Raw genomic sequence first — 25,260 nt, forward strand, 5'->3', positions numbered from 1 at the left:
CACCAGAGCTAGCATTAGCATTAAAGACATTCAGCTCATCTGTGTTTTGGAGGAGGCACCAGAGCTAGCGTTAGCATTAAAGACATTCAGCTCATCTGTGTTTTGAAGGAGGCACCAGAGCTAGCGTTAGCATTAAAGACATTCGGCCCATCTGTGTTTTGGAGGAGGCACCAGAGCTAGCATTAGCATTAAAGACATTCAGCTCATCTGTGTTTTGGAGGAGGCACCAGAGCTAGCGTTAGCATTAAAGACATTCGGGCCCATCTGTGTTTTGGAGGAGGCACCAGAGCTAGCTTTAGCATTAAAGACATTCAGCCCATCTGTGTTTTGAAGGAGGCACCAGAGCTAGCGTTAGCATTAAAGACATTCAGCTCATCTGTGTTTTGGGGGAGGCACCAGAGCTAGCATTAGCATTAAAGACATTCAGCTCATCTGTGTTTTGGAGGAGGCACCAGAGGGACAGAGCAGGTTGTAACAGGACCTGAGAGGAGTGCTGACCGAGGCAGAGAGAGAGAAAAGAGAGAACCCTAACCCTGGCTGTTTGTACCGATTGCCCTCTTCAACTGACTGTGTTCTGGCCCGTCCCCCGAGAGGAGGTGTGATGCAACACTGTAAACACGGATACGCCATGTCAGCTCTTCTCCCCGCCTTCCCACCCTCCTACCTACCTGCAGCTCACAGTCAACCCGTTTGTTCACCCAGTCATTTAATTAGGTTGCTTCTAAGTAGATACATTCCCAGGAGGGTTGGTGTGTGGTGTAGTGGGTGCTGGCCCTTAGGGAGAGGAGGGAAGGAGTCTCTGTCTCGCTCTCTCTCTCTGGGCCATTCAAGGCTGGAGGCTCTCTCCTCCCTCACTCCATCCATCCCTGCCTCTCTCCTCTCAGGCAGTCACGGGCCATGTTTTAAGGACAGGCTGTCAGGAAGTGCAGCAGGAGCACATGGTGGGAGGCTCCTAACTAAAGGTCCCCACAACACTGCTGCTGTAATGTTCTGAATGATGGCAGAGCCAATCAGATATGGCAACTAGAGAGAGACCGTGGCCATCTAAAGGCTGTATGTTAGCTCCATGTTTCTATTTCCTGTTTCTATTCCCTGTTTTATTCCCTGTTTTACTTTCTGTTTCCTGTTCTACTCCTTGTTCTACTCCCTATTCTACTCCTTGTTCTACTCCCTATTCTACTCCCTGTTCTACTCCCTATTTTACTCCCTGTTCTACTCTGTTCTATTCTGTTCTACTCCTTGTTCTACCCTGTTCCACTCCTGGAGGTGACTGTGTGTGTGCATGGAGGTGACTATGGGTGTTTATGGAGGTGACTGTGGGTGTGCATGGAGGTGACTGTGGGTGTGCATGGAGGTGACTATGGGTGTGCATGGAGGTGACTGTGGGTGTGCATGGAGGTGACTATGGGTGTGCATGGAGGTGACTATGGGTGTGCATGGAGGTGGCTGTGGGTGTGCATGGAGGTGACTATGGGTGTGCATGGAGATGACTATGGGTGTGCATGGAGGTGACTATGGGTGTGCATGGAGGTGACTATGGGTGTGCATGGAGGTGACTATGGGTGTTCATGGAGATGACTGTGGGTGTGCATGGAGGTGACTGTGGGTGTGCATGGAGGTGACTGTGGGTGTGCATGGAGGTGACTGTGGGTGTGCATGGAGGTGACTATGGGTGTGCATGGAGGTGACTATGGGTGTGCATGGAGGTGACTATGGGTGTTCATGGAGATGACTGTGGGTGTGCATGGAGATGACTGTGGGTGTGCATGGAGGTGACTGTGGGTGTGCATGGAGGTGACTGTGGGTGTGCATGAAGGTGACTGTGGGTGTGCATGGAGGTAAATGTGGGTGTGTATGAAGGTGACTGTGGGTGTGCATGGAGGTGACTGTGGGTGTGCATGAAGGTGACTGTGGGTGTGCATGAAGGTGACTGTGGGTGGGCATGGAGGTAAATGTGGGTGTGCATGAAGGTGACTGTGGGTGAGTGCATTAGTGTTAGAATGAGTCCATGTTGGCTGTAGGAGGATGAATGACCCAAGCCTCCATTAATGAACCACCTCCAGACAGTGAAACCCTTTGCATGGTGAGACTAATGCCAAGCCTCCATTAATGAACCACCTCCAGACAGTGAAAGCCTTTGCATGGTGAGACTAATGCCAAGCCTCCATTAATGAACCACCTCCAGACAGTGAAACCCTTTGCATGGTGAGACTAATGCCAAGCCTCCATTAATGAACCACCTCCAGACAGTGAAACCCTTTGCATGGTGAGACTAATGCCAAGCCTCCATTAATGAACCACCTCCAGACAGTGAAACCCTTTGCATGGTGAGACTAATGCCAAGCCTCCATTAATGAACCACCTCCAGACAGTGAAACCCTTTGCATGGTGAGACTAATGCCAAGCCTCCATTAATGAACCACCTCCAGACAGTGAAAGCCTTTGCATGGTGAGACTAATGCCAAGCCTCCATTAATGAACCACCTCCAGACAGTGAAACCCTTTGCATGGTGAGACTAATGCCAAGCCTCCATTAATGAACCACCTCCAGACAGTGAAACCCTTTGCATGGTGAGACTAATGCCAAGCCTCCATTAATGAACCACCTCCAGACAGTGAAACCCTTTGCATGGTGAGACTAATGCCAAGCCTCCATTAATGAACCACCTCCAGACAGTGAAACCCTTTGCATGGTGAGACTAATGCCAAGCCTCCATTAATGAACCACCTCCAGACAGTGAAACCCTTTGCATGGTGAGACTAATGCCAAGCCTCCATTAATGAACCACCTCCAGACAGTGAAACCCTTTGCATGGTGAGACTAATGCCAAGCCTCCATTAATGAACCACCTCCAGACAGTGAAACCCTTTGCATGGTGAGACTAATGCCAAGCCTCCATTAATGAACCACCTCCAGACAGTGAAACCCTTTGCATGGTGAGACTAATGCCAAGCCTCCATTAATGAACCACCTCCAGACAGTGAAACCCTTTGCATGGTGAGACTAATGCCAAGCCTCCATTAATGAACCACCTCCAGACAGTGAAACCCTTTGCATGGTGAGACTAATGCCAAGCCTCCATTAATGAACCACCTCCAGACAGTGAAACCCTTTGCATGGTGAGACTAATGCCAAGCCTCCATTAATGAACCACCTCCAGACAGTGAAACCCTTTGCATGGTGAGACTAATGCCAAGCCTCCATTAATGAACCACCTCCAGACAGTGAAACCCTTTGCATGGTGAGACTAATGCCAAGCCTCCATTAATGAACCACCTCCAGACAGTGAAACCCTTTGCATGGTGAGACTAATGCCAAGCCTCCATTAATGAACCACCTCCAGACAGTGAAACCCTTTGCATGGTGAGACTAATGCCAAGCCTCCATTAATGAACCACCTCCAGACAGTGAAACCCTTTGCATGGTGAGACTAATGCCAAGCCTCCATTAATGAACCACCTCCAGACAGTGAAACCCTTTGCATGGTGAGACTAATGCCAAGCCTCCATTAATGAACCACCTCCAGACAGTGAAACCCTTTGCATGGTGAGACTAATGCCAAGCCTCCATTAATGAACCACCTCCAGACAGTGAAACCCTTTGCATGGTGAGACTAATGCCAAGCCTCCATTAATGAACCACCTCCAGACAGTGAAACCCTTTGCATGGTGAGACTAATGCCAAGCCTCCATTAATGAACCACCTCCAGACAGTGAAACCCTTTGCATGGTGAGACTAATGCCAAGCCTCCATTAATGAACCACCTCCAGACAGTGAAACCCTTTGCATGGTGAGACTAATGCCAAGCCTCCATTAATGAACCACCTCCAGACAGTGAAACCCTTTGCATGGTGAGACTAATGCCAAGCCTCCATTAATGAACCACCTCCAGACAGTGAAACCCTTTGCATGGTGAGACTAATGCCAAGCCTCCATTAATGAACCACCTCCAGACAGTGAAACCCTTTGCATGGTGAGACTAATGCCAAGCCTCCATTAATGAACCACCTCCAGACAGTGAAACCCTTTGCATGGTGAGACTAATGCCAAGCCTCCATTAATGAACCACCTCCAGACAGTGAAAGCCTTTGCATGGTGAGACTAATGCCAAGCCTCCATTAATGAACCACCTCCAGACAGTGAAACCCTTTGCATGGTGAGACTAATGCCAAGCCTCCATTAATGAACCACCTCCAGACAGTGAAAGCCTTTGCATGGTGAGACTAATGCCAAGCCTCCATTAATGAACCACCTCCAGACAGTGAAAGCCTTTGCATGGTGAGACTAATGCCAAGCCTCCATTAATGAACCACCTCCAGACAGTGAAAGCCTTTGCATGGTGAGACTAATGCCAAGCCTCCATTAATGAACCACCTCCAGACAGTGAAAGCCTTTGCATGGTGAGACTAATGCCAAGCCTCCATTAATGAACCACCTCCAGACAGTGAAAGCCTTTGCATGGTGAGACTAATGCCAAGCCTCCATTAATGAACCACCTCCAGACAGTGAAACCCTTTGCATGGTGAGACTAATGCCAAGCCTCCATTAATGAACCACCTCCAGACAGTGAAAGCCTTTGCATGGTGAGACTAATGCCAAGCCTCCATTAATGAACCACCTCCAGACAGTGAAACCCTTTGCATGGTGAGACTAATGCCAAGCCTCCATTAATGAACCACCTCCAGACAGTGAAACCCTTTGCATGGTGAGACTAATGCCAAGCCTCCATTAATGAACCACCTCCAGACAGTGAAAGCCTTTGCATGGTGAGACTAATGCCAAGCCTCCATTAATGAACCACCTCCAGACAGTGAAACCCTTTGCATGGTGAGACTAATGCCAAGCCTCCATTAATGAACCACCTCCAGACAGTGAAACCCTTTGCATGGTGAGACTAATGCCAAGCCTCCATTAATGAACCACCTCCAGACAGTGAAACCCTTTGCATGGTGAGACTAATGCCAAGCCTCCATTAATGAACCACCTCCAGACAGTGAAACCCTTTGCATGGTGAGACTAATGCCAAGCCTCCATTAATGAACCACCTCCAGACAGTGAAACCCTTTGCATGGTGAGACTAATGCCAAGCCTCCATTAATGAACCACCTCCAGACAGTGAAACCCTTTGCATGGTGAGACTAATGCCAAGCCTCCATTAATGAACCACCTCCAGACAGTGAAAGCCTTTGCATGGTGAGACTAATGGCCTCCTCTGGAGATATATGGCAATGCTCTGACTCCGTTTATGACTTTGACCACTTTCAGAGGACTTTAATCTGTCTTTGCATGACTGATGGATCTGTCTGGGAATTGATCTTTTCTGGAGGGGGGGGGGGTTCATTTGAACCTCAGGACCCTGGTTGGTGTAGGACGGACTGCTGCTGTGTATTATCTGACTACCAGTGTTCCCTGAACCTGTACACTACTGCTATTTAAAATGATTTGGACCAGGCTAGCTTAGTGCAGTGCCATTACAGGTCTAGTTTAACAGAGCCACCTGATTGAACTCCACCTTGGCAGTGACCTCGCCGCGCCACCCACAGGAAGATGGTGCTAAACTTGTAAAGGGGTTGCAGTGAGTTTGACGTTAGGTTACAGAACCACCGGTGGCAAATTTAAATCTGTATTTCATATAACAGTACAATACTACAGTAATATAAATACGATGTCAAGTGAAGTACTGTGTGATGACACACACAGTACACTACTGTAAAATTTACTGTAAAATGTACTGTATTTTACTGTAAAAAAAGTGACTGCTTGAATGAATCAATGAATGTATGAATGAATGAACGTCACTGAGGGGAGGCTGGAATTACTGGAATTCACTGGAATTACAAGGTTAAGGTGTTTATACATTACAATATATTAATGTATTTGGTGTTTTATATATGTTTTATGTAGTACATATCACTGTATTTTGTATCATTCTGTTGTCTGGGAAACTCTGACTACCAGAAGGGCCAAGTATTGTCTACTTTTATATATATATATATAAAGTGGTTCTTCAGGGACTCTCCCACTACCTCAGTGTCTAACTGTAGTGTCTAACTGTAGTGTCTAACTGTAGTGTCTAACTGTAGTGTCTAGCTGTAGTGTCTAGCTGTAGTGTCTAACTGTAGTGTCTAACTGTAGTGTCTAACTGTAGTGTCTAACTGTAGTGTCTAGCTGTAGTGTCTAACTGTAGTGTCTAGTTGTAGTGTCTAACTGTAGTGTCTAGCTGTAGTGTCTAACTGTAGTGTCTAACTGTAGTGTCTAACTGTAGTGTCTAGTTGTAGTGTCTAACTGTAGTGTCTAGTTGTAGTGTCTAACTGTAGTGTCTAGCTGTAGTGTCTAACTGTAGTGTCTAACTGTAGTGTCTAACTGTAGTGTCTAGCTGTAGTGTCTAACTGTAGTGTCTAACTGTAGTGTCTAACTGTAGTGTCTAGCTGTAGTGTCTAACTGTAGTGTCTAACTGTAGTGTCTAGTTGTAGTGTCTAGTTGTAGTGTCTAACTGTAGTGTCTAGTTGTAGTGTCTAACTGTAGTGTCTAGTTGTAGTGTCTAACTGTAGTGTCTAGCTGTAGTGTCTAGTTGTAGTGTCTAGTTGTAGTGTCTAACTGTAGTGTCTAGTTGTAGTGTCTAACTGTAGTGTCTAGTTGTAGTGTCTAGCTGTAGTGTCTAACTGTAGTGTCTAGCTGTAGTGTCTAGCTGTAGTGTCTAACTGTAGTGTCTAACTGTAGTGTCTAACTGTAGTGTCTAGTTGTAGTGTCTAACTGTAGTGTCTAGTTGTAGTGTCTAATTGTAGTGTCTAGTTGTAGTGTCTAGTTGTAGTATCTAACTGTAGTGTCTAGCTGTAGTGTCTAACTGTAGTGTCTAACTGTAGTGTCTAGTTGTAGTCTCTAGTTGTAGTGTCTAACTGTAGTGTCTAGTTGTAGTGTCTAGTTGTAGTGTCTAGTTGTAGTGTCTAGTTGTAGTGTCTAACTGTAGTGTCTAGTTGTAGTGTCTAACTGTAGTGTCTAGTTGTAGTGTCTAGTTGTAGTGTCTAGCTGTAGTGTCTAACTGTAGTGTCTAACTGTAGTGTCTAGTTGTAGTGTCTAACTGTAGTGTCTAACTGTAGTGTCTAGCTGTAGTGTCTAACTGTAGTGTCTAGCTGTAGTGTCTAACTGTAGTGTCTAACTGTAGTGTCTAACTGTAGTGTCTAGTTGTAGTGTCTAACTGTAGTGTCTAGTTGTAGTGTCTAACTGTAGTGTCTAACTGTAGTGTCTAGCTGTAGTGTCTAACTGTAGTGTCTAGCTGTAGTGTCTAACTGTAGTGTCTAACTGTAGTGTCTAGCTGTAGTTTCTAACTGTAGTGTCTAGCTGTAGTGTCTAACTGTAGTGTCTAACTGTAGTGTCTAGTTGTAGTGTCTAACTGTAGTGTCTAGCTGTAGTGTCTAACTGTAGTGTCTAGCTGTAGTGTCTAACTGTAGTGTCTAACTGTAGTGTCTAACTGTAGTGTCTAACTGTAGTGTCTAACTGTAGTGTCTAGTTGTAGTGTCTAACTGTAGTGTCTAACTGTAGTGTCTAACTGTAGTGTCTAGTTGTAGTGTCTAACTGTAGTGTCTAGCTGTAGTGTCTAACTGTAGTGTCTAGTTGTAGTGTCTAACTGTAGTGTCTAGCTGTAGTGTCTAGCTGTAGTGTCTAGCTGTAGTGTCTAGTTGTAGTGTCTAACTGTAGTGTCTAGCTGTAGTGTCTAGTTGTAGCGTCTAACTGTAGTGTCTAGCTGTAGTGTCTAACTGTAGTGTCTAGCTGTAGTGTCTAACTGTAGTGTCTAACTGTAGTGTCTAGTTGTAGTGTCTAACTGTAGTGTCTAACTGTAGTGTCTAACTGTAGTGTCTAGTTGTAGTGTCTAACTGTAGTGTCTAGTTGTAGTGTCTAACTGTAGTGTCTAACTGTAGTGTCTAACTGTAGTGTCTAACTGTAGTGTCTAGTTGTAGTGTCTAACTGTAGTGTCTAACTGTAGTGTCTAACTGTAGTGTCTAGTTGTAGTGTCCAACTGTAGTGTCTAACTGTAGTGTCTAACTGTAGTGTCTAGCTGTAGTGTCTAACTGTAGTGTCTAGCTGTAGTGTCTAATTGTAGTGTCTAACTGTAGTCTCTAACTGTAGTGTCTAGCTGTAGTGTCTAACTGTAGTGTCTAACTGTAGTGTCTAACTGTAGTGTCTAGTTGTAGTGTCTAACTGTAGTGTCTAGTTGTAGTGTCCAACTGTAGTGTCTAGTTGTAGTGTCCAACTGTAGTGTCTAACTGTAGTGTATAACTGTAGTGTCCAGTTGTAGTGTCTAACTGTAGTGTCTAGCTGTAGTGTCTAACTGTAGTGTCTAGCTGTAGTGTCTAGTTGTAGTGTCTAACTGTAGTGTCCAGTTGTAGTGTCTAGCTGTAGTGTCTAACTGTAGTGTCTAGTTGTAGTGTCTAACTGTAGTGTCTAGCTGTAGTGTCTTGTTGTAGTGTCTAGCTGTAGTGTCTAACTGTAGTGTCTAGTTGTAGTGTATAACTGTAGTGTCTAACTGTAGTGTCTAACTGTAGTGTCTAACTGTAGTGTCTAACTGTAGTGTCTAGTTGTAGTGTCTAACTGTAGTGTCTAACTGTAGTGTCTAGTTGTAGTGTCTAACTGTAGTGTCTAACTGTAGTGTCTAGTTGTAGTGTCTAACTGTAGTGTCTAGCTGTAGTGTCTAACTGTAGTGTCTAGTTGTAGTGTCTAACTGTAGTGTCTAGTTGTAGTGTCTAACTGTAGTGTCTAGTTGTAGTGTATAACTGTAGTGTCTAGTTGTAGTGTCTAACTGTAGTGTCTAGTTGTAGTGTCTAACTGTAGTGTCTAGTTGTAGTGTCTAACTGTAGTGTCTAGTTGTAGTGTATAACTGTAGTGTCTAACTGTAGTGTCTAACTGTAGTGTCTAACTGTAGTGTCTAACTGTAGTGTCTAGTTGTAGTGTCTAACTGTAGTGTCTAGTTGTAGTGTCTAACTGTAGTGTCTAGCTGTAGTGTCTAACTGTAGTGTCTAACTGTAGTGTCTAGTTGTAGTGTCTAACTGTAGTGTCTAACTGTAGTGTCTAACTGTAGTGTATAACTGTAGTGTCTAACTGTAGTGTCTAACTGTAGTGTCTAACTGTAGTGTCCAGTTGTAGTGTCTAGCTGTAGTGTCTAGCTGTAGTGTCTAACTGTAGTGTCTAGTTGTAGTGTATAACTGTAGTGTCTAACTGTAGTGTCTAGTTGTAGTGTCTAACTGTAGTGTCTAACTGTAGTGTCTAACTGTAGTGTCTAACTGTAGTGTCTAGTTGTAGTGTCTAGTTGTAGTGTCTAACTGTAGTGTCTAACTGTAGTGTCTAACTGTAGTGTCTAGTTGTAGTGTCTAACTGTAGTGTCTAACTGTAGTGTCTAGCTGTAGTGTCTAGCTGAATCAATAGGGCATCTGAGTCCTATCATACTACTATGACTGACCCTGTTAAACAACACCTATCATACTACTATGACTGACCCTGTAAAACAACACCTATCATACTACTATGACTGACCCTGTAAAACAACACCTATCATACTACTATGACTGACCCTGTAAAACAACACCTATCATACTACTATGACTGACCCTGTAAAACAACACCTATCATACTACTATGACTGACCCTGTAAAACAACACCTATCATACTACTATGACTGACCCTGTTAAACAACACCTATCATACTACTATGACTGACCCTGTAAAACAACACCTATCATACTACTATGACTGACCCTGTAAAACAACACCTATCATACTACTATGACTGACCCTGTAAAACAACACCTATCATACTACTATGACTGACCCTGTAAAACAACACCTATCATACTACTATGACTGACCCTGTAAAACAACACCTATCATACTACTATGACTGACCCTGTAAAACAACACCTATCATACTACTATGACTGACCCTGTAAAACAACACCTATCATACTACTATGACTGACCCTGTAAAACAACACCTATCATACTACTATGGCTGACCCTGTTAAACAACACCTATCATACTGCTATGACTGACCCTGTAAAACAACACCTATCATACTACTATGACTCGCGGCTGGGCTTCCCTTGGTAGTCCGTAATAGTTTGCAAGCTCTGCCACATCCGTCAGAGACGGTGTAGTAGGATTCTTTCTTAGTCCTGTATTGACGCTTTGCCTGGTTGGTCATTTACCTGAGGGCATAGCGGGATTTCTTATAAGCGTCCGTGTTAGAGTCCCGCTTTACACCACAGAGGGAGGGAGAGAGATGGGGAACAAGGCAGAGAGAGAGAGAGAGGGAGGGAGAGAGATGGGGAACAAGGCAGAGAGAGAGAGCGAGGGAGGGAGAGAGATGGGGAACAAGGCAGAGAGAGAGAGAGAGAGAGAGAGGAAGATAGATGGGGAACAAGGCAGAGAGAGAGAGAGAGAGAGAGAGGGAGATAGATGGGGAACAAGGCAGAGAGAGTGAGAGAGGGAGGGAGAGAGATGGGGAACAAGGCAGAGAGAGAGAAGGTAGAGAGGCAAGGAAGCTAGGAATCAGTTCATTGTAAACTCTAATCATATCTCTGTTGCAGAGAAGACTAATTGGTGTGTCTGTAAAAAGCCATACATTAGATAAGTCTTCAAGAACACAGAAAACAAGTCTCAGGGCTTGGGCTTAGATGTTTTTATTAATATATACCACTTTCATTTTATCTTGTATTCATTTTAAATTGTTGTATATTCTTTAGCTAGATTTTTCTGTTAATTTGTCTTAGTTTTCAGACAGCTATTTCAACTTTGATGTCCTGCTTTTTTACATGAATCAGTATCTATTGTTCCATGTGATGCATATAATTTACATTAATCAGTATCGATAGTTATATCTGCTGCATATCATTTACATTAATCAGTATTGATTGTTCTATCTGCTGCATATCATTTACATGAATCAGTATCGATTGTTCTATCTGCTGCATATCATTTACATTAATCAGTATCTATAGTTCTATCTGCTGCATATCATTTACATTAATCAGTATCTATTGTTCTATCTGCTGCAGATATTTTATTTATTTATTTAACCTTTATTTAAATAGGTAAGTCAGTTAAGAACAAATTCTTATTTACAATGACGGCCTACCAAAAGGCAAAAGGCATCCTGCGGGGACAGGGGCTGGAATATAAAATAAAAAATAAATACTAAATATAGGACAAAACACACATCACAACAAGAGAGACAACACAACACTAGATAAAGAGAGACCTAAGACAACAACATAGCAAGGCAGCAACACATGACAACACAGCATGGTAGCAACACAACATGACAACACAACATGGTAGCAACACAACATGACAACAACATGGTAGCAACACATGACAACAACATGGTAGGAGCACAACATGGTAGCAGCACAACATGGTAGCATCACAAAACATGGTACAAACATTATTGGGCACAGACATCAGCACAAAGGGTAAGAAGGTAGAGTCAACAATACATCACGCGAAGCAGCCACAACTGTCAGTAAGTGTGTCCATAATTGAGTCTTTGAATGAAAAGATTGAGATAAAACTGTCCAGTTTGAGTGTTTGTTGCAGCTCGTTCCAGTCGCTAGCTGCAGCGAACTGAAAAGAGGAGCGACCCAGGGATGTGTGTGCTTTGGGGACCTTTAACAGAATGTGACTGGCAGAACGGGTGTTGTATTTGGAGGATGAGGGCTGCCTTAGATATCTCATATAGGGGGGAGTGAAGCCTAAGAGGGTTTTATCAATAAGTATCAACCAGTGGGTCTTGTGACGGGTTAACAGAGGTGACCAGTTTACAGAGGAGTATAGAGTGCAGTGATGTGTCCTATAAGGAGCATTGGTGGCAAATCTGATGGCCGAATGGTAAAGAACATCGAGCCGCTCGAGAGCACCCTTACCTGTCGATCTATAAATTAGTGTCTCCGTAATCTAGCATGGGTAGGATGGTCATCTGAATCAGGGTTAGTTTGGCAGCTGGGGTGAAAGAGGAGCGATTACGATAGAGGAAACCAAGTCTACATTTCACTTTAGCCTGCAGCTTTGATATGTGCTGAGAGAAGGACAGTGCACCGTCTAGCCATACTCCCAAGTACTTGTATGAGGTGACTACCTCAACCTCTAAACCCTCAGAGGTAGTAATCACACCTGTGGGGAGAGGGGCATTCTTCTTACCAAACCACATGACCTTTGTTTTGGAGGTGTTCAGAACAAGGTTAAGTGCGGAGAAAGCTTGTTGGACACTAAGAAAGCTTTGTTGTAGAGCGTTTAACACACAATCCAGGGAGGGGCCAGCTGAGTATAAGACTGTATCATCTGCATATAAATGGATGAGAGAGCTTCCTACTGCCTGAGCTATGTTGTTGATGCAAATTGAGAAGAACGTGGGGCCTAGGATCGAGCCTTGGGGTACTTCCTTGGTGACAGGCAGTGGCTGAGACAGCAGATTTTCTGACTTTATACACTGCACTCTTTGAGAGAGGCAGTTAGAAAACTAGGCCAAAGACCCCTCAGAGAGACCAGTACTCCTTAGCCGGCCCACAATAATGGAATGGTCCACCGTATCAAAAGCTTTGGCCAAGTCAATAAAAATAGCAGCACAACATTGCTTAGAATCAAGGGCAATGGTGACGTCATACGTGGAAACAAGATTGCAAACCAGAGAGAATACTATAGACATTAAGAAAGCCAGTCAGTTGATCATTGGCAAGTTTTTCCAACACTTTTGAAATTGGCCTATAACATTTAGGATCAGCTTGATCTTTCCCTTTAAATAAAGGACTCACCGTGGCTGAAAAATAGCAGCACAACATTGCTTAGAATCAAGGGCAAAGGTGACATCATTGAGGACCTTTAAGGTTGCAGTGACACATCCATAACCTGAGCGGAAACCAGATTGAATACCAGAGAGAATACTATAGACATCATGAAAGCCAGTCAGTTGATTATTGACACGTTTTTCCAACACTTTTGATAAACAGGGAAAAATAGAAATAGGCCTATAACAGTTAGGATCAGCTTGATCTCCCCGTTTAAATAAAGTACGAACCGTGGCTGCCTTCCAAGCAATGGGAACTTCCCCAGAGAGGAGAGATAGATACAAAGTTCAGAGGGGGGCTTGGCGATGATAGGGGCAGCAACCTTAAAGAAGAAAGGGTCTAAACCATCTGACCCAGATGTTTTTTTAGGGGTCAAGTTTAAGGAGCTCCTTTAGCACCTCGGACTCAGTGACTGCCTGTTGGGAGAAACTTTGTAGCGGGGCAGGGGAAAAAGAGGGAGAAGCATCGGGGACGGTCGTATTAGAAGAGGTGGGAGATGAGGAAATGTTGGACGTGCAAGGAGGCATGGCTGAGTCAAGTAGGAATCTTGACTTAATGAAGTGGTGATTAAAGAGCTCAGCCATGTGCTTCTTGTCAGTAACAACCACATCATCAACATTAAGGGACACGGGCAGCTGTGAGGAGGAGGGTTTATTCTCCAGGTCTTTAACCGTTTTCCAGAACTTCTTGGGGTTAGACCCACAGAGAGAGAACTGCTCCTTAAAGTAACTAACTTTGGCCTTCTGAATAGCCTGAGTGCACTGATTTCTCATTTGCCTGAACGATCATTTACATGAATCATTATCTATTGTCCTTATTGGGACTTTTTTTTGTGTGGCTCTTTTTACATGTTTTTTAATGATAATTTTTTTGTCATTTCATATTAATTGGCTTTTTTTTTCTCACATAATAATCTGTTTCTCTTTTTTAGTTTCTGTACAGTCATGACTGAACATTGTGTTTTTCTTATACAGCCTGATAAAAAATTCACAAAGATCATCTGTCGAATGTTTTAACATAAGATAAAAAATGATCCCCAGTCTATTGGCATTTCTTTTCACCGTATGAAAAATAAATATATTCTGTTTTAACTTACTCTAGATGTTCGAATAGCATTTACCAGCTGGGGATTTACAAGATAAATACAACTAGAAGAAAGACAGATTGATTTGTTCCTGACATGTCCCTGTTCATTTGTCCTGGAACCTCACAGTTAAAGCATCTTGCATCATGTTGTGTGTTCTCTTTTGTCATTGTAGCCTGCTCCTCTGGGGAGCCTGTGGTGTTTCGTGTGGTGTTTCGTGTGGTCCCTCAATCACAACGCAACACATCAAAAACACAATACAACACCCCAACAGAGAAGCGGGCAAGCAAACGACAAAACAGAACACATAACGAAAGTGGGTGTTGTGTTGTGTTGTGTTTTATTTGGTCCTCCATGTGTCTCTGTCTGTCTGTCCTGTGGTCCTACAGGTCTTCCTCTGCATTGTTCCTCCGCCTCCTCCTCCCCTGTACAGCACGAGCAGCTCCCATACCCTCCCCCCTCCTTGTCAACAGCCAATGAGAGCCAGGGAAGGTTTCTAGGTAACTGTGCGGCTCAGTCCGCCCCACTGCGAGCTCAGGACTCTGACTCTGAAGATGAGTTTGGCCCTAATTCATTCTCAGTTAGAACTGGCTCAGGAAACATCTATGCTGCTACTGCTACTGGGACGCTAGATGGTGAGTTTAATGGTCTTCCTCACTACTACTGCTTTCTACAGGGTAGTGGAGAGAGAGAGGGGTGGGGGGGAGAGAGAGAGAGAGAGCTCCCATATCTACTGGGTGAAATGCCACGGTGTTCAATCACAGCAGCAAGATTTGTGACCTGTTTCCACAAGAAAAGGGCAACCAGTGAAGGACAAACACCATTTTAAATACAACCTATATTTATGTTTATTTATTTTCCCTTTTGTACTTTAACTATTTGCACATCGTTACATCACTGTATATAGACATAGTATGACATTTAAAATGCCTCTATTCCTTTCGAACTTATGAGAGAGAGAGAGAGAGAGAGAGAGAGAGAGAGAGAGAGAGAGAGAGAGAGAGAGAGAGAGAGAGAGAGAGAGAGAGAGAGAGAGACATGCTGGTAACATGCTGGTGGAAGTGATCTGTCTTCCACGCTGCTGCTTTGTGAAGGGGGTAGTTGTAGCTAGTTAGCTACTGGCTTTAGGCTTTAGTGTGTCAGAAGTGCAGAGTTTCCTTTAGTGCTGTGTGTGTAGCCAGCAGGAATGGAGAGTTTCCCCCATGGGTTTAGGCTTTAGTGCTGTGTGTGTAGCCAGCAGGAATGGCGAGTTTCCCCCATGGGTTTAGGCTTTAGTGCTGTGTGTGTAGCCAGCAGGAATGGCGAGTTTCCCCCATGGGTTTAGGCTTTAGTGCTGTGTGTGTAGCCAGCAGGAATGGTGAGTTTCCCCCATGGGTTTAGGCTTTAGTGCTGTGTGTGTAGCCAGCAGGAATAGAGAGTTTCCCCCATGGGTTTAGGCTTTAGTGCTGTGTGTGTAGCCAGCAGGAATGGTGAGTTTCCCCCATGGGTTTAGGCTTTAGTGCTGTGTGTGTAGCCAGCAGGAATGGTGAGTTTCCCCCATGGGTTTAGGCTTTAGTGCTGTGTGTGTAGCCAGCAGGAATGGTGAGTTTCCCCCATGGGTTTAGGCTTTAGTGCTGTGTGTGTAGCCAGCAGGAATGGTGAGTTTCCCCCATGGGTTTAGGCTTTAGTGCTGTGTGTGTAGCCAGCAGGAATGGTGAGTTTCCCCCATGGGTTTAGGCTTTAGTGCTGTGTGTGTAGCCAGCAGGAATGGTGAGTTTCCCCCATGGGTTTAGGCTTTAGTGCTGTGTGTGTAGCCAGCAGGAATGGTGAGTTTCCCCCATGGGTTTAGGCTTTAGTGCTGTGTGTGTAGCCAGCAGGAATGGTGAGTTTCCCCCATGGGTTTAGGCTTTAGTGCTGTGTGTGTAGCCAGCAGGAATGGTGAGTTTCCCCCATGGGTTTAGGCTTTAGTGCTGTGTGTGTAGCCAGCAGGAATGGTGAGTTTCCCCCATGGGTTTAGGCTTTAGTGGTGTGTGTGTAGCCAGCAGGAATGGTGAGTTTCCCCCATGGGTTTAGGCTTTAGTGGTGTGTGTGTAGCCAGCAGGAATGGAGAGTTTCCTCCATGGGTTCTCTTGAACTACCTGACTGACAGATGTAAGAACCGTGAAATCGCTAACACTTGTAAAACATTCCTTGGCTGGTAAGTGTTCTAAATGTTCCCTTGTCAGGAAGCACATTGTATTGTTTTGGAAACGTTTATGAACTTGTTTTGATCAAATCAAATCAAAGTTTATTTGTCACGTGCGCCGAGTACAACAGGTGTAGACTTTACCGTGCAATGCTTACTTACTAGCCCTTAACCAACAATGCAGTTCAAGAAAGAGTTTTCCCCCAAATGTAACATGCTGGTAGAAATGAGGTAAAACGTGTTTAAGTTTGCCTGCATTAAAGTCCCCGGCCACTAGGAGCGCCACTTCTGGATGAGCATTTTCTTCTTTGCTTATGGCCTTTATACAGCTGGTTGAGAGAGGTCTTAGTGCCAGCATCGGTTTGTGGCGGTAAATAGACGGCAATAATCATTAGAGCAGTGGTTCCCTAACTTTTCATAGTCCCCTTCAAACGTTCAACCTCCAGCTGTACCCCCTCTAGCAGCAGGGTCAGCTCACTCTCAAATGTTGTTTTCTGCCATCATTGTAAGCCTGCCACACACACACACACACACACACACACACATTATACGATACATTTATTGAACATAAGAATGAGTGTGAGTTTTTGTCACAAACCGGGATCGTGGTAAGTGACAAAGATCTCCTTATAGGACCAGGGCACAAATAATAATATAATAATAATCAATACTTTTGTTCTTTATTTAACCATCTTAGGTGTGTTTAGTTGTGTTTAGTTGTGTTTAGCTGTGTTTAGTTGTGTTTATCTGTGTTTAGCTGTGTTTAGTTGTGTTTATCTGTGTTTATCTGTGTTTAGCTGTGTTTAGCTGTGTTTAGTTGTGTTTATCTGTGTTTATCTGTGTTTATCTGTGTTTAGCTGTGTTTAGTTGTGTTTAGCTGTGTTTAGCTGTGTTTAGTTGTTGTAACGGCTGTCAATGTCGTTCTCCTCCTCAGACGAGGAGGAGCATGGATCGGACCAAGATGCGGAGTAGGAGGTATTCATGATTTTAATGACAAACCAACAAACACTACAAATAAACAAAACAACAAACGTGACTAACCTGCAACAGTCCTGTGTGGCCCAAACGCTAACACAGGAAACAAACACCCACAAAACACCAGTGAAACCCTGGCTGCCTTAGTATGACTCTCAATCAGAGACAAACGATACACACCTGTCTCTAATTGAGAATCATACCAGGCCGAACACAAAACCCAACATAGAAATAGAAAACATAGACTGCCCACCCAACACTCACGCCCTGACCAATAAAGACATACAAAACAAGAGAAAACAGGTCAGGAACGTGACAGTTGTGTTTATCTGTGTTTAGCTGTGTTTATCTGTGTTTATCTGTGTTTAGCTGTGTTTAGCAGTGTTTATGTGTGTTTAGCTGTGTTTATCTGTGTTTAGTTCTGTTTATCTGTGTTTATCTGTGTTTAGCTGTGTTTATATGTGTTTAGCTGTGTTTATCTGTGTTTAGCTGTGTTTAGCTGTGTTTAGCTGTGTTTATCTGTGTTTAGCTGTGTTTATCTGTGTTTAGTTCTGTTTATCTGTGTTTATCTGTGTTTAGCTGTGTTTAGCTGTGTTTAGTGGTGCAGCGTATGCACATGGTTTTAATGTCTGTATGTTGGAATTTGATCTCGATGTGTGAGAGAGAGAGAGAGATACAAACCAAACTACTTGCACATTTTTATAACACTGTATATAGACATAATATGACATTTGAATTGTCTTGATTCTTCTGAAACCTTTGCCAATAAAGCCCTTTGAATTGAGAGAGAGAGAGAGAGAGAGAGAGAGAGAGAGAGAGAGAGAGAGAGAGAGAGAGAGAGAGAGAGAGAGAGAGAGAGAGAGAGAGAGGTGGGGAGGTTTCTCTCCTCCTTCACTGCAGCATAACATCTGTCTGTTTTTTATTTTTATTCAGCCTTTATTTAAATAAAGGTTAAACACAGTTTTAACCTGGGTAACAAGAGGTTTTGATTAGCATAGGAAGGTACATCAGTTAGCTTGGCTCCAGGCTGTGATTAGCATAGGAAGGTACATAAGTTAGCTTGGCCCCTGGCTGTGATTAGCATAGGAAGCTCCAGCAGTTAGCTTGGCCCCTGGCTGTGATTAGCACAGGAAGGTACAGCAGTTAGCTTGGCCCCTGGCTGTGATTAGCATAGGAAGGTACATAAGTTAGCTTGGCCCCAGACTGTGATTAGCACAGGAAGGTACAGCAGTTAGCTTAGCCCCAGGCTGTTATTAGCATAGGAAGGTACATCAGTTAGCTTGGCCCCAGGCTGTGATTAGCATAGGAAGGTACATAAGTTAGCTTGGCGCCAGACTGTGATTAGCACAGGAAGGTACAGCAGTTAGCTTAGCCCCAGGCTGTTATTAGCATATGAAGGTACATCAGTTAGCTTGGCCCCAGGCTGTGATTAGCACAGGAAGGTACAGCAGTTAGCTTAGCCCCAGGCTGTGATTAGCACAGGAAGGTACAGCAGTTAGCTTGGCCCCAGGCTGTTATTAGCATAGGAAGGTACATCAGTTAGCTTGGCCCCTGGCTGTGATTAGCATAGGAAGGTACATCAGTTAGCTTGGCCCCAGGCTGTTATTAGCATAGGAAGGTACAGCAGTTAGCTTGGCCCCTGGCTGTGATTAGCATAGGAAGGTACATCAGTTAGCTTAGCCCCAGGCTGTGATTAGCATAGCTCTCTTCCACTTCACATCCCAATGATTTAAGAACCAAGGGCCTGCTGCTTTCGTTTATTCAACCTCTGCATATCTGCATATCTGATTAGCATACATTTTTTTTTTCAAAATGAATTTGACTCCTTCCACTCCGATGGGAAGTGAATTGGTAATGAGAGGCTCGGGAGTGGCCATGCGTCATCATCCCTTCACTGTGTGTCTGTCTGTTTAGGACATCAAAGCACCTGACTAATAATGAAGAGGTGACTGACTTTCAGATGCAGCTGCTGTAACCATCACACCACTGTTCACTGGTTTGATAAATCACAGTTTAGCTCTGCCTAGTTTCATTATGGACGCTACATTAAATACTGTGATTGTGTTGGCAGATATTTGTCTTTGCTCAGTGTGTGTGTGGTGTCGCGTTTCTTGTGTTTTCGAGACCATTAAGTTTGGTTTGTGTGGAGTGTGTGTGTGTGTGTGTGTGTGTGTGTGTGTGTGTGTGTGTGTGTGTGTGTGTGTGTGTGTGTGTGTGTGTGTGTGTGTGTGTGTGTGTGTGTGTGTGTGTGTGTGTGTGTGTTCATGCGTGTGTGTTTGATGGAGGGTTCCCTAAAGGTACTCAAGATACACTGTAATTACCTGTCAAGTAGCCTGAAGCTACGTCTATGTTTGTGTCTGTTTGTTTTTGTGTGTGTGTGTGTGTGTGTGTGTGTGTGTGTGTGTGTGTGTGTGTGTGTGTGTCAGAGAGACTAAGAAATAAAAACATTTCTCCACACTGTTCTCACCATGTCAGGAAATTAAATGAGTCCATTAAGATTGCGTGACAGGATTCCCCTACGTTCCTTTCCGCTAGCTAATACTGACAGAACGGAGAGAGAGGGGAGGAAGGGAGGGTGAGAGAAAGGGAGGGAGAATTGGAGAGTAACGAGGAAAGCGAAAGACAGAGTCCCCAGTTTTCTAATACCTAAGAGTGACAGGAGAGAGGGAGAGAGAGACAATGAGAGAGAGAGAGAGAGCGATGGAAGGAGAGAGAATATATACAATCATAGGGAAATAAAATAACACATCTGTTGCATCAGGGGCCAGGGCTAAAGGGACTAGAATAATTTGAGCCCTTTTATCAGCTCATGGTGATTTCTGAACCTGTGATACGCTGGATGTTCTGCTGCATGTTTTAAAGACTAACTCTCAGCTAGAATTAAGTATTTGTGACAGACCACTTCTATTCCGTCTTATGTAGCAAACATTTCAACTTATGTTTTTTGGATAAAAGTAGAGACTAAGAACAAAAAAATATATATATCATACACTACAGTTGAGAAACAATGGGAAAGTAATTCTGCTTTGAAAGATGATGAACTTTTAACCTCACTTTTGAGAAAATGGCTTTTGAATGTTTTGGTACCTACTGGAGAGCTCTTCTTTGTCTACACCCATTCAGCATTGTTCACACCTTCTTAAGCCTGAGCCCCGCCCATCTCTTTAAGAATTCACATGTGAGGCCATGTGCTAAACAGAGTGAGTAAGGTAGTGTAATAACCAACCAAAGATTTCAAGACTAAAAGTGGTGAAAGTAGTAGCCCACAATAAGGAAATACTCCAGGTTAAAATACTCTTTATCCTTCGCCTGGATCCTAATCTGACTTTGGTGCAGATTACAAATACAAATACACTGGATTCTCCAATTACCTTGAATGAACTACAGGACAAAATAAAAACCCTCCAACCCAAAAAGGCCTGTGGTGTTGATGGTATCCTCAATGAAATTATAAAATATACAGACCACAAATTCCAATTGGCTATACTAAAACTCTTTAACATCATCCTAAACTCTGGCATCTTCCCCAATATTTTGAACCAAGACTGATCACCCCAATCCACAAAAGAAGAGACCAATCTGACTCCAATAACTACCGTGGGATATGCGTCAACAGCAACCTTGGGAAAATACTCTGCATTATCATTAACAGCAGACTTGTACATTTCCTCAATGAAAACAATGTACTGAGCAAATGTCAAATTGGCTTTTTACCAAATGATCGTACGACAGACCACATATTCACCCTGCACACCCTAATTGACAAACAAACAAACCAAAACAAAGGCAAAGTCTTCTCGTGCTTTGTTGATTTAAAAAAAGCCTTTGAATCAATTTTGCATGAGGGTCTGCTATACAAATTGATGGAAAGTGGTGTTGCGGGAAAAATATACGACATTATAAAATCCATGTACACAAACAGCAAGTGTGCAATTAAAACAGGCAAAAACTCACAGGGAAGCAGCTTAAGCCCCACCCTCTTCAACATATATATCAATGAATTGGCGATGGCACTAGAACAGTCTGCAGCACCCGGCCTCACCCTACTAGAATCTGAAGTCAAATGTCTACTGTTTGCTAATTATCTGGTGCTTCTGTCCCCAACCAAGGAGGGCCTACAGCAGCACCTAGATCTTCTGCACAGATTCTGCCAGACCTGGGCACTGAAAGTAAATCTCAGTAAGACCAAAATAATGGTGTTCCATAAAAGGTCCAGTCGCCAGGACCACAAATACAAATTCCATCTAGACACCGTTGCCCTAGAGCACACAAAAAAAGATACATACCTCGGCCTAAACATCAGCACCACAAGTAACTTCCAAAAAGCTGTGAACGAGCTGAGACGAGGCAAGAAGGGTGTTTTATGCCATCAAAGGGAACATAAAATTTGACATACCAATTAGGATCTGGCTAAAAATACTTGAATCAGTTATAGAACCCATTGCCCTTTATAGTTGTGAGGTCTGGGGTCCGCTCGCCAATCAATAATTCACAAAATGGGACTAACACCAAATTGAGGGGGGGGGGGGTGTAGGAGTGAGGAGTGGGGTATGTGTTTAATTAAAAGAGGTCACCACAAAAAAAAAATGTGCTACACATGACATTTACATCACATTGGCCTGTCACATTGGCCTGTCTCCCTCATGTCTCCCTCATGTCTCTATCATGTCTCCCTCATGTCTCCCTCATGTCTCTCTCATGTCTCTCTCTGACTGACTGACTCGCATGTCTCTCTCATGTCTCTCTCTGACTGACTGACCCTCATGTCTCCCTCATGTCTCCCTCATGTCTCCCTCATGTCTCCCTCATGTCTCTCTCTCTCTCTCTCTCTCTCTCTCTCTCTCTCTCTCTCTCTCTCTCTCTCTCTCTCTCTGTCTCTCTGTCTCTCTGTCTCTCTGTCTATCTCTCTCTCTCTCTCTCTCTCTCGCTTTCTCCCCCCCTCTCTCTTTTTCTCTCATTTTCAGTTCAATTCAAGGGGCTTTATTGGCATGGGAAACATATGTTAACATTGCCAAAGCAAGTGAAGTAGATAATAAACAAAAGTGAAATAAACAATCAAAATGTATAGTAAACATTACACTCACAGAAGTTCCAAAATAATAAAGACATTTTTAAATGTCATTTTCAAATGTCATATTCAAATGTCATATTATGGCCATATACAGTGTTATGACGACGTGCAAATAATTGAAGTACAAAAGGGAAAATAAATAAACATGAATATGTGACCGACCGCCTTGAATCAGTCTCATGTAGCAAAATTTGAATTTTTATTTTATTTTTTACGACGAATATGTAGCGAGGGCCAGCCGACTAGAGCATACAGGTCGCAGTGGTGGGTGGTATAAGGTGTTTTAGTAACAAAACGGATGGCACTATGATAAACTGCATCTAGTTTGCTGAGTAGAGTATTGGAAGCTATTTTGTAGATGACATCGGCGAAGTCGAGGATCGGTAGGATAGTCAGTTTTACTAGGGTGAGTTTCGCTGCGTGGGTGAAGGAGGCTTTGTTGCGAAATAGAAAGCCTATTCTTGATTTGATTTTGGATTGAAAATGTTTAATATGAGTCTGAAAGGAGAGTTTACAGTCTAGCCAGACACCTAGGTATTTATAGATGTTCACATATTCTAGGTCGGAACCGTCCAGGGTGGTGATGTTAGTCGGGCGGGCGAGTGCAGGCAGCGAACGGTTGAAAAGCATGCATTTGGTTTTACTAGCGTTTAAGAGCAGTTGGAGGCCACGGAAGGAGTGTTGTATGGCATTGAAGCTCGTTTGGAGGTTAGATAGCACAGTGTCCAAAGAAGGGCCAGAAGTATACAGAATGGTGTCGTCTGCGAGCAACATCATTGATATATACAGAGAAAAGAGAAATAAAGAGAAAAGAGTCGGCCCGAGAATTGAACCCTGTGTTACCCCCATAGAGACTGCCAGAGGACCGGACAACATGTCCTCCGATTTGACACACTGAACTCTGTCTGCAAAGTAGTTGGTGAACCAGGCGAGGCAGTCATTAGAAAAACCGAGGCTACTGAGTCTGCCGATAAGAATATGGTGATTGACAGAGTCGAAAGCCTTGGCCAGGTCGACGAAGACGGCTGCACAGTACTGTCTTTTATCAATGGCGGTTATGATATCGTTTAGTACCTTGAGCGTGGCTGAGGTGCACCCGTGACCGGCTCGGAAACCGGATTGCACAGCGGAGAAGGTACGGTGGGATTCGAGATGGTCAGTGATCTGTTTGTTGACTTGGCTTTCGAAGACCTTAGAAAGGCAGGGCAGGATGGATATAGGTCTGTAACAGTTTGGATCCAGGGTGTCTCCCCCTTTGAAGAGGGGGATGACCGCGGCAGCTTTCCAATCCTTGGGGATCTCAGACGATATGAAAGACAGGTTGAACAGGCTGGTAATAGGGGTTGCGACAATGGCGGCGGATAGTTTCAGAAGTAGAGGGTCTAGATTGTCAAGCCCAGCTGATTTGTACGGGTCCGGGTTTTGCAACTCTTTCAGGACATCTGCTATCTGGATTTGGGTGAAGGAGAAGCTGGGGACGCTTGGGCGAGTAGCTGCGGGGGGTGTGGAGCTGTTGGCCGAGGTTGGAGTAGCCAGGTGGAAGGCATGGCCAGCCGTTGAGAAATGCTTGTTGAAGTCTTCGATTATCACGGATTTATCAGTGGTGACAGTGTTTCCTAGCCTCAGTGCAGTGAGCAGCTGGGAGGAGGTGCTCTTGTTCTCCATGGACTTTACAGTGTCCCAGAACTTTTTGGAGTTACATCTACAGGATGCAAATTTCTGCTTGAAAAAGCTAGCCTTTGCTTTCCTAACTGCCTGCGTGTATTGGTTCCTGACTTCCCTGAACAGTTGCATATCGCGGGGACTATTCGATGCTATTGCAGTCTGCCACAGGATGTCTTTGTGCTGGTCGAGGGCAGTCAGGTCTGAAGTGAACCAAGGGCTATATCTGTTCTTAGTTCTGCGTTTTTTGAACGGGGCATGCTTATCTTAGATGGTGAGGAAGTTACTTTTAAAGAATGACTAGGCATCCTCAACTGACGGGATGAGGTCAATATCCTTCCAGGATACCCAGGCCAGGTCAATTAGAAAGGCCTGCTCGCAGAAGTGTTTTAGGGAGCGTTTGACAGTGATGAGGGGTGGTCGTTTGACCGCGGACCCGTAGCGGATACAGGCAATGAGGCAGTGATCGCTGAGATCTTGATTGAAGACAGCAGAGGTGTATTTGGAGGGCAAGTTGGTCAGGATAATGTCTATGAGGGTGCCCATGTTTACGGATTTAGGGTTGTACCTGGTGGGTTCCTTGATGATTTGTGTGAGATTGAGGGCATCTAGCTTAGATTGTAGGACCACCGGGGTATTGGGCATATCCCAGTTTAGGTCACCTAGCAGAACAAACTCTGAAGCTAGATGGGGGGCGATCAATTCACAAATGGTGTCCAGGGCACAGCTGGGAGCTGAGGGGGGTCGGTAGCAGGCGGCAACAGTGAGAGACTTATTTCTGGAGAGATTCATTTTTAAAATTAGAAGTTCGAACTGTTTGGGAATGGACCTGGAAAGTATGACATTACTTTGCAGGCTATACACACATACTGAGCATCTCATATTATAGACAGGATTACCTACACAGACTGACCTGCTCATGTTACAGACAGGATTACCTACACATACTGACCATCATGTTATAGACAGGATTACCTACACATACTGACCATCATGTTATAGACAGGATTACCTACACATACTGACCATCATGTTATAGACAGGATTACCTACACATACTGACCAGCATGTTATAGACAGGATTACCTGGACATACTGATCATCATGTTATAGACAGGATTACCTACACACGCTGACCAGCTCATGTTATAGACAGGATTACCTACACATACTGACCATCATGTTATAGACAGGATTACCTACACATACTGACCATCTCATGTTACAGACAGGATTACCTACACAGACTGACCAGCTCATATTATAGACAGGATTACCTACACATACTGACCATCATGTTATAGACAGGATTACCTGGACATACTGACAATCTCATGTTATAGACAGGATTACCTACACATACTGGCCAGCTCGTATTATAGACAGGATTACCTACACATACTGACTAGCTCATGTTAGACAGGATTACCTGGACATACTGACCATCTCATGCTAGACAGGATTACCTAGA

At 44.0% G+C, this 25,260-nt stretch overlaps 1 protein-coding gene across 1 annotated transcript in view; it reads left to right on the top strand.

Moving 5' to 3' along the window:
* LOC139548529 (teneurin-4-like) overlaps positions 1-25,260 on the top strand; it is a gene marked incomplete at its 3' end in the record, with an annotated part of 402,507 nt that overhangs the window by 250,350 nt on the left and 126,897 nt on the right. The window contains exon 4 of the mRNA XM_071358218.1: positions 14,307-14,552. Coding sequence (XP_071214319.1) covers positions 14,307-14,552 — 246 coding nt within the window. The remainder of the gene's footprint in view (positions 1-14,306; positions 14,553-25,260) is intronic.

Source organism: Salvelinus alpinus, chromosome 21 (assembly GCF_045679555.1).
Source record: "Salvelinus alpinus chromosome 21, SLU_Salpinus.1, whole genome shotgun sequence".
Classification (NCBI taxonomy): Eukaryota; Metazoa; Chordata; class Actinopteri; order Salmoniformes; family Salmonidae; genus Salvelinus; species Salvelinus alpinus.